Source organism: Pagrus pagrus (genome assembly GCF_965226575.1).
Source record: "Pagrus pagrus genome assembly, chromosome: 2".
NCBI lineage: Eukaryota > Metazoa > Chordata > Actinopteri > Spariformes > Sparidae > Pagrus > Pagrus pagrus.
This window is the reverse complement of record NC_140186.1, coordinates 19,803,351-19,811,483: the sequence shown is the minus strand read 5'-3', so window position 1 is coordinate 19,811,483 and position 8,133 is coordinate 19,803,351. Positions and strand designations below refer to the sequence as shown.

At 45.2% G+C, this 8,133-nt stretch overlaps 1 protein-coding gene across 1 annotated transcript in view; it reads left to right on the top strand.

Moving 5' to 3' along the window:
* The first annotated feature begins 1,185 nt into the window (after nt 1-1,185).
* ntn1a (netrin 1a) overlaps nt 1,186-8,133 on the top strand; it is a 70,765-nt gene continuing 63,817 nt past the window's right edge. The window contains exons 1-2 of the mRNA XM_084369532.1: nt 1,186-1,314; nt 1,538-2,578. Coding sequence (XP_084225658.1) covers nt 1,555-2,578 — 1,024 coding nt within the window. The 5' untranslated portion in view covers nt 1,186-1,314; nt 1,538-1,554. The remainder of the gene's footprint in view (nt 1,315-1,537; nt 2,579-8,133) is intronic.

The window sequence follows — 8,133 nt, the reverse complement described above, 5'->3', positions numbered from 1 at the left end:
ACGCTCAATAGAACACGGTGTTATGCCTCCACCGCCTGGGAAGAGTAAGAGGCAGCGCTCTCTGCACAGGCCGGACTGGTTTGTCTTTCTATGGGCACAAGATGGCGCTGTTACCTCTGTGGCCACATTCAACAGGTCCAAGTGAGGCTGACGCCGCAGCAGGTCGGACTGCAGCAGGGAGCCACAGTACAGGAGGGATGTCTCCTGCAAAACAGTGCGGTTAAATGTGGTCAGGAGATGTTTTGTTTTTTTCAAGACTTAATGTTGTTTGCAGGTAGGCAGAAGCTTTTAGCGTCATTTCATATCCTAATGGTCTCCCAAGGGCGCCCAGTTGATCAGGACTGCGAGGGGTTTGGATCAGTAAACCTCCTGTTAGAGACCAAAACTAAAAAAAATACCTGAAAATTGAATAATACAACCCAACTAGGGTCAATTACAAATGATCACACTTTAGGATATTTTATTTTGAAGGAACTCCTCCATATATTCGAAGCTGGGCAGTGACTCATTCAGGAGCTGATCCGATCATCTGGTGTGTCGTGTTTATGGTTTTCAAAGTGCCTTTATTTCATAGGGACATTTGTTTTATTTTATGTTCTGAAGACACCACTATAATGATGTTCCTTAATTATGTTTTAATAATTATAAACCGATTATAGCCTTGTTGAGACGTGACAGCAATTAAATCCTTCAGACAGTGTTCATCACCTGGATAAATAAATAAATACAGGAAAAAAAGAACAAAAAAAATAATAAAGAAAATAATAAGTAGTTGATGGTTTATTGTGTAAACGGTGAAACTGCGATAATTATCGCTTGACTGTAATTTGCTTGCGGTAACAGGCCTAATAATAGTCTTCTTTTTTTTCTTTGCTCGATGTGCTTCGCTGCACATCCAGGTGACTAAACTACAAATTACCGCAGGTATCACGATGCGGTCATTCGCGCCAATCTCCTGACGCGCCACCAGTGGATGTCGTTGTTCCGCTTGCACGGTGTGTCATCCCTCAAGATGAGCTGACCTAAAGCAGCGGTGCCAAGCCAGATCCGATCCGATCACACACACACACACACACACACACACACACGCAGAGAGAGAGAGAGAGAGAGAGAGAGAGAGAGAGAGAGAGGTTGTGGAAAGACCGGCAGGAGGAGTGGGACTTGCTATAAGGACACTAGCGACTCTTAAAATCCAGCCGCTCTTCTGTTTTTACGCAGGAGATCTGAGGAAACAAACAAGAAAACAGGAGCAGCTGTGATTGAAGCCCGATAGAGAAAAAGTGTTTTGACATTTTTTTTTAAAATTATTCTCAGGTAAAGTGGGACTTACAGACATGCATGCGCTGTGACTGAATGTTACTTTTATATGACCGTCAACTACTAAATTCTCGCCCCAGCAGCCTGTCCACGACTGTGCCATCACCAAACTTAACTCTCTCTCTCTCTCTCTCCCTCGCTCTCTCTCTCCCTCTCTCGCTCTCTCTCTCTCTCTCTCTCTCTTCCCACATGCTCTCCACTTTCTCCCCCGGCGGCACAGACACTTGAGGACCTACCATGATAAGGGCTGTGGATATTGTGCTGACTGCGCTGCTCGCCGCGTCCCTGTCGTGCCGGAGCGCCCTCGGCGGCTACGGGATGAGCCTGTTCGCGGCGCAGACGTCTCCCCCGGACCCCTGCTACGACGAGCACGGCAACCCGCGGCGCTGCATCCCGGACTTCGTCAACTCCGCCTTCGGGAAGGAGGTGAAGGTGTCCAGCACCTGCGGCAAGGCGCCCGGCCGCTACTGCGTGGTGACATCGGCGGAGAAGGGAGACGAGAGGACCAGGAACTGTCACACCTGCGATGCCTCGGACCCCAAGAAGTACCACCCTCCGGCGTACCTGACGGACCTCAACAACCCACACAACCTCACCTGCTGGCAGTCCGAGAACTTCATCCAGTACCCGCAGAACGTCACCCTGACTCTGTCCCTCGGCAAGAAGTTTGAGGTCACTTATGTGAGCCTGCAGTTCTGCTCGCCTCGACCTGAATCCATGGTGATTTACAAGTCCATGGACTACGGTAAAACCTGGGTGCCCTTTCAGTTCTACTCGACCCAGTGCAGGAAGATGTACAACAAGCCAAACAGAGCCGTGATCACGAAGCAGAACGAGCAGGAGGCCGTGTGCACGGACTCCCACACCGACATGTACCCTCTGACCGGCGGGCTCATCGCCTTCAGCACGCTGGACGGCAGACCGTCGGCGCACGACTTTGACAACTCCCCGGTGCTGCAGGACTGGGTGACGGCCACCGACATTAAAGTCATCTTCAGCCGGTTGCATACTTTCGGCGACGAGAACGAGGACGACTCGGAGCTGGCCCGGGACTCGTACTTCTACGCCGTGTCGGACCTGCAGGTCGGAGGGAGATGCAAATGCAACGGCCACGCGTCCCGGTGCGTAAAGGACCGGGACGGGAGTCTGGTGTGCGAGTGCAAGCACAACACCGCCGGGCCGGAGTGCGACAGGTGCAAACCTTTCCACTACGACAGACCGTGGCAGAGAGCCACAGCCAGGGAGGCCAACGAGTGTGTCGGTAAGTGTGTGCTCCGTGTGATGCTGAACGTGTTGGATGCATTTTATTTGTGTTTGCTGGACAATCTCAGTTCATTTAAAGATTAACTGCAGCGGGAATATTTCGTAGTTTAATAGAGAACAACGACCAGGAATTGTTAGATTGTAATGTAGCTGCTGGTTTTTAAATAAATGTAAAACACATATTTCTACTACAAATAATAACTATAATAATTTATATTTTATGACTAATCTGCGACTCGTTTTAAAGCCTCTCATCATTAATCCCCAAACTTCATCACTCCCTTTAAACAAAACCACCGCAAAGCCACTTTTTTTTTTTTTTTTTTGTGGAGCATAAAATTGCGCTGAAGACATTTGCAACATGAAAAACTGAATTTGACAGTTCATTTAGCTGCTGCGGGCCATGATTGCAGCTTTCCAACCACCTCAAACGGGACCACTGAGCCTAATCACCCACAGGAACATTTCTCAGAGCTCGACGCAATAAAGCGACGCCTTTTCATTTATGTGAAGGATCCGGCAACAAACCCACCGCGCTGGTAATTAAACGCATATTTCTCTATAATCACGCAATTATTTTTCCAGTCGAAATCAAGCTGACAGGATGTATTAAAATGTCAGGTAGAAAATATATATGTGTGAATTAAATTAAATTCATCAAAAACGTTTTCATAATTGCACATTTCAATAATGCCACCTGGATGAAGTTGCGTTGCATTGATTCTATGTTTTAAATATAATAAACAAAATAAGAACAGTGAAAAATACTTGAAAACAACCTGAGAAAATGTGCATTTAAATATATCATTTCCCCACAGAGCTTTCTCTCCCTAAAAGAAAGCTGGTGTCACCAGAAAAATAAATCTCCTGATGGCATCTTTGTGCCTCAGAGCCAACATGTTTCATCAGCTGCTGAGAGATCAAAGTGATCGGAGTAACAGTAGTTTCAGTAGTTTCAGTAGTTTTATTAAGACCTGGCACAGGCGCAGGAACCTGAAGGTTGCAGATCCTGCAGGATCCACGATCACTCGCCAGGTTTCTGTCAATTGTAAAGTCTCTACTGTGCAGACAGACAAAGAAAAGCAGTCTAACGTAGTGAGAGGTGACTGGAAGATTATTTGTACGGATTGATGAAATGTATTCTGAGTAGAGTGTGCGTCACCAAATTGTGGGAATATCACACAAAATGTGCTTTTAGTGTTCCTGTGTGAGGACTTGTGATGAGCTCTGTGATCACCCTCCACTCTTAGGCCTGTGATCTTAGCCTTTTCTTCAAATTCACTGTTTGTTTTCATTAAAAAAATATATATATTGGACAGAAAAGTGTTTGAATTGTAACGACTGCAGGGTAGCAAAGACTTGTTGTAATTTGTCACTGACGAGATGTGCAGTGAGGAGGATGACGAGGGACAGAGAGGCAGGGACGTATTCACAGAAGACAGTCAACACCAATGTAAACCTGTCTGTTTCTGCAGGGAAAAGAGGCTCCATATTGTTTGACTATCGCGGCACATGTCAGCCACTTTGACACTTTGCAGCGGTCTAAAAGCTTTTTGTGCGCTGGTGTTGTCCGTTTCTAAAGCTCTGGCATATTCTCACCGGCGGACGTGACGGTGGTGCGAAACCAACAGTCGCAGTTTCGTGGAAATGTGCATACTGTGTGAGACACAGCGTGTCAAAGAAAGCAATGAAATTAAGGCATAAAGTGTCATCTCACTCTTTAAATTTGGGTTGTTGTCAGGTTACAAATGGCAGTTTGCAGGCTCTTTTTATTATTTAGGCCAACACTGCCCTTCAGTAAATTTAGATGCATTTTGACACAGGTGGAAGTTTTAAAAACTATATTTCAAAGTGTTTTGCAGAAAGAACACAAATGAAACTGAATCAGAAAGTAATTTGTTTCTATTTGTCTGATAAAGCTTTCTCTTCTTCTCTCTTATCAAGAAAAACAACATAATGAACTTTAAGTTCATACTGGCGAACATTAGAAGCATAAAAAAAGTGTTTCCTTTTTTTTTACAGGGCCACTACGCGTACAATTTCATACTAAAGCCGCGAAAGCCTGTCACATACTTCATCCATTATGTTGTCAGCAAGATCGTTCTCGTTTTTTGACATTGTGTAGGTTACGGAAATGTGTGTCTGTGTGTGTCTGAGCTAAAGCAAAGCTCTGAGTCCTGAGGAGAAGAAGAAATAACCCCTCTGTCAGTGCCATGAACAATGGAAGGAGGTGTGTTCGAGTTATGGGTGTGTTCAGTGAGACAACTTTGGGGATCGCACAGAAATTCAAGAGTTTGTCGCTGGACGCCCATTAATGACAGAGCTGTGAGTGTCACTGGGCTCTCATAAGGATGCAGTTATCACAGAAGTGTAGTAAAAGGTCTGGCACTGTGTGGGGTCAGAGCTGACGTAAGGCACTGAGTCCTCCGACAGTCCCTGATCTTCACTTTCGACCAAAAAAAGCAAAGAAAGGAGGAAAAAAAGCACGTTCGGACACAGGGGTTTGTCTTGAAGTGCACTTTGCTGATTACTTCCATCAAGATGTTAAAGGACACTCATGCGCTCCTGAGTGTGCACCTCGATCCATTTGGGTTATTGATTCTCCACAGCAAAGGAAAAGCTTCTAATGCAATGAGTTCATCCGGCAGCACTACAGACGTGACAGAGACCTGTTTCAGCCTCAGATTCGGAGGTGTTAATCCACGTATGCAGCAACAGAAATGTGTCGTTTCACTGTGAGAAAATGATGGGTGCCCCGTGAATCCTCCTGCAGGCTCCTACACAGAACCCCCACTCAACTCAGGGTGACATTGTTTCAGCTGCAGTCAGAAGAGAAATGATTTCACTGCATATGAACTCTCGATGTCATTTTTATCCCCTCAGTTACCCTGTTCTCAGGTTCGTAGTTTACTTTAGGTGTTGAAAAACAGAAGAAGAAGAAGAGGAGAAAGTCCTGAATAATTCAGGAAGATTAGAAAAAGACAGCTTGAGGGCATGAAGAATGAGGCGACCGGCGCCGCGAGAGAGAGAGACGCAGGGACAGAGGGAGGGGCTGGGGACGGAGCTGGACGACAATAGTGAAAATGAAAGAGACGGACGTAAGCGAGAGGGGGAGTATGATGAGGAAAATGTGTGAGGTAGAGGAACGGGGGGAAATAAAGAGGCAGGAGAGTGACATTTCCATGGCCTGTGGGCCAGCAGAGTATTTTGACAATTGTCTTTTTTTTGCAGGTGCCCCTTATTCAGCCAGTGGGAATGTAAATGCTGAGGGGACAGAAGAAACTTTTTCTTCCTTTCTTCCAATTCACAGTTGCCTCGCTGCATTGTTACTGTAAAGGATCAGTGACTTGGAAAAGATTTGCCGTAACCTTCTTCGCAGCCTTGCTGCTGTTACCTGTTTGCACTTCTTGCATACTCCTAAACCCATTATCATCTGCATGATTTGAACAGACCTGCTGCTTGTTTTGCCTCACTGTCTCATAATCTACACTGCAGAAATCAAACTCAAATGTTCCCAGGTGCTGCTCAGAGGCATCTGACTGACAGGAGCAAACATGCAGTGCAGAAAAGTTGACATGGCTGATTTGATGCCCATTAAAATAATTGGGTTTTAAAGCCCCGTTTTAAATACTTTAAGTCATTATAATGACTTGTGATGTGTGGGTGCATTTCCAACTTTGAAAAAATCTTGAACAGGTCTTCTGAGTAGCCTGACTAGATGTGAATATTACCTCAAGCAAACATACACAACCACTTAAAAACATCTGTGCCTTAACTAATGCTTGGTAGTGTATTTTTGTTTATTTTCAAGGATTACCGCCCGGACCTTAATGAGGTTTAAGATAATTCCAGAACAACTTAAGTGGACTTTGATAACAGAACATTTTCCAGGAACATTCAATTGAGGATTTCATGCAGTTTTAAAATAAAAGACAGAGTTTCTTGCTAACTGCCAACGTTTAACTCTTGGTTGGAGGAGAAATCTAGCACAGGAAATTGCAGAACATCATCAGATAGTCAACTGTTGCTGCCCAGTCGCCAGGATAAAATGTTGGCAGTTAACATGTTTCAACAAAATGTGTCATATCTCGTTCACAGAACATGTTTATGACCTGACTTCCGTGTCGGAAGGTGGAGAGGATGGCTGCCAAGCCAGTGACCGCTACTCAGGACTGCGTTTCGACATTTTTATGTGTGAAACCAGTGGATGATGGCTTTGGCAATAGAGAACCCAAATGCAGAACACCGAGACAAACGGGTAAAAACAGAAGGCGAGCTTAAATAACATAAGCTGATAAAAGGCAGGCAACAAAAGTGCCAAAAGCAGGCTGGGAGAAATACAAAGCTAAACTAAGTACAAACCAGTAGAAGCTCGGGGAACACAAGCAGGACTGCAGAAAACACGAGAAGCAAACACGGAAGTGACACGAGGGAGAAAACAGACAAACTGACAAACAGAGTGAGAAACACAGACTTAAACACACAAGTGAGGGAAGACTAATAAGGGGCAGGTGAAATGAATAGGGCAATCAGAAAAGGCGGGGGAAAAAACACAAAGACAGGAAGTGGAAGGAAGACACATGAGGATGAAGCCTACAACTAAAACAGGAAACACTTTAAGGAGACCTTAGAACAATTTCGTGTCTGTAGCGACAAAAATAGGTATTTGAAGCTAAAAAGACAAAAGTCATTTGATAGTGTCTTTCAAGAAGCACACTATCAAAGATCAAATAAAGATAGTTTTCCTTAGTAATCATTTTTGCTTATCGGATAATGACGATGAAACTGTGATCAAGTCTTCAAAACAAAGGGCAGAATCACCTGCATTATGTACGATCGTACCAGTCGGACATGTTAGCACATAGAAGCGATGATTTTCATGTAAAACACATCGAGTCAGTGGGGTAACAGAGATGTTCTACAGGCCTTTCCTCAGACACATCCTTGCCGTCATGTTCATTCAGCACCTTTCAGACGTGACTGAAGGTCTGGTTAATGTTTGAGCTGCTAACCGTGCACCTTTATAAACCGGCATGCTTCATCTTCAAAGGTGCCGGCATCCTGATGCATTGTTAGTCCCGGGCCACAGCAAACAAAGCTGGGAATAAACTGACTGAGTAGCTTTGTACTTTGCACTGTCTTCCTCACCTTCACTTCGTCTTCCTCAGTCAGCACTCACCTCTCTCTGCGCACACCTGTAGGCATTCACACACGCACGGTTTTTCCTTCAGGTCTTTAGCCGCCAGTTCAAACAGGGGGGAACGGCCTCGCTCTCACTTCAGGAATCTCTTGCGCCTGAGCTCTTATCAGTGTTTATGACTCGTTTTGTAAACCGCCGCAAAAATAAGTCGCTCGTGGTCCAGACGACCGGCTCACCCTTCTGTTTTAGATTCTGAGAGCTGTTATATCTCTCCAACAGACAGAAACATGGCCACTGAGCCAGCACATACTGTAAGCAAGGTTGACGGTTCGGTTTATCAAGTGCTGAAACCAAACAGAAGAAAAGACAGCCAGAAAGATACACACAGATGCACACCAACACGCAGTGAGAAG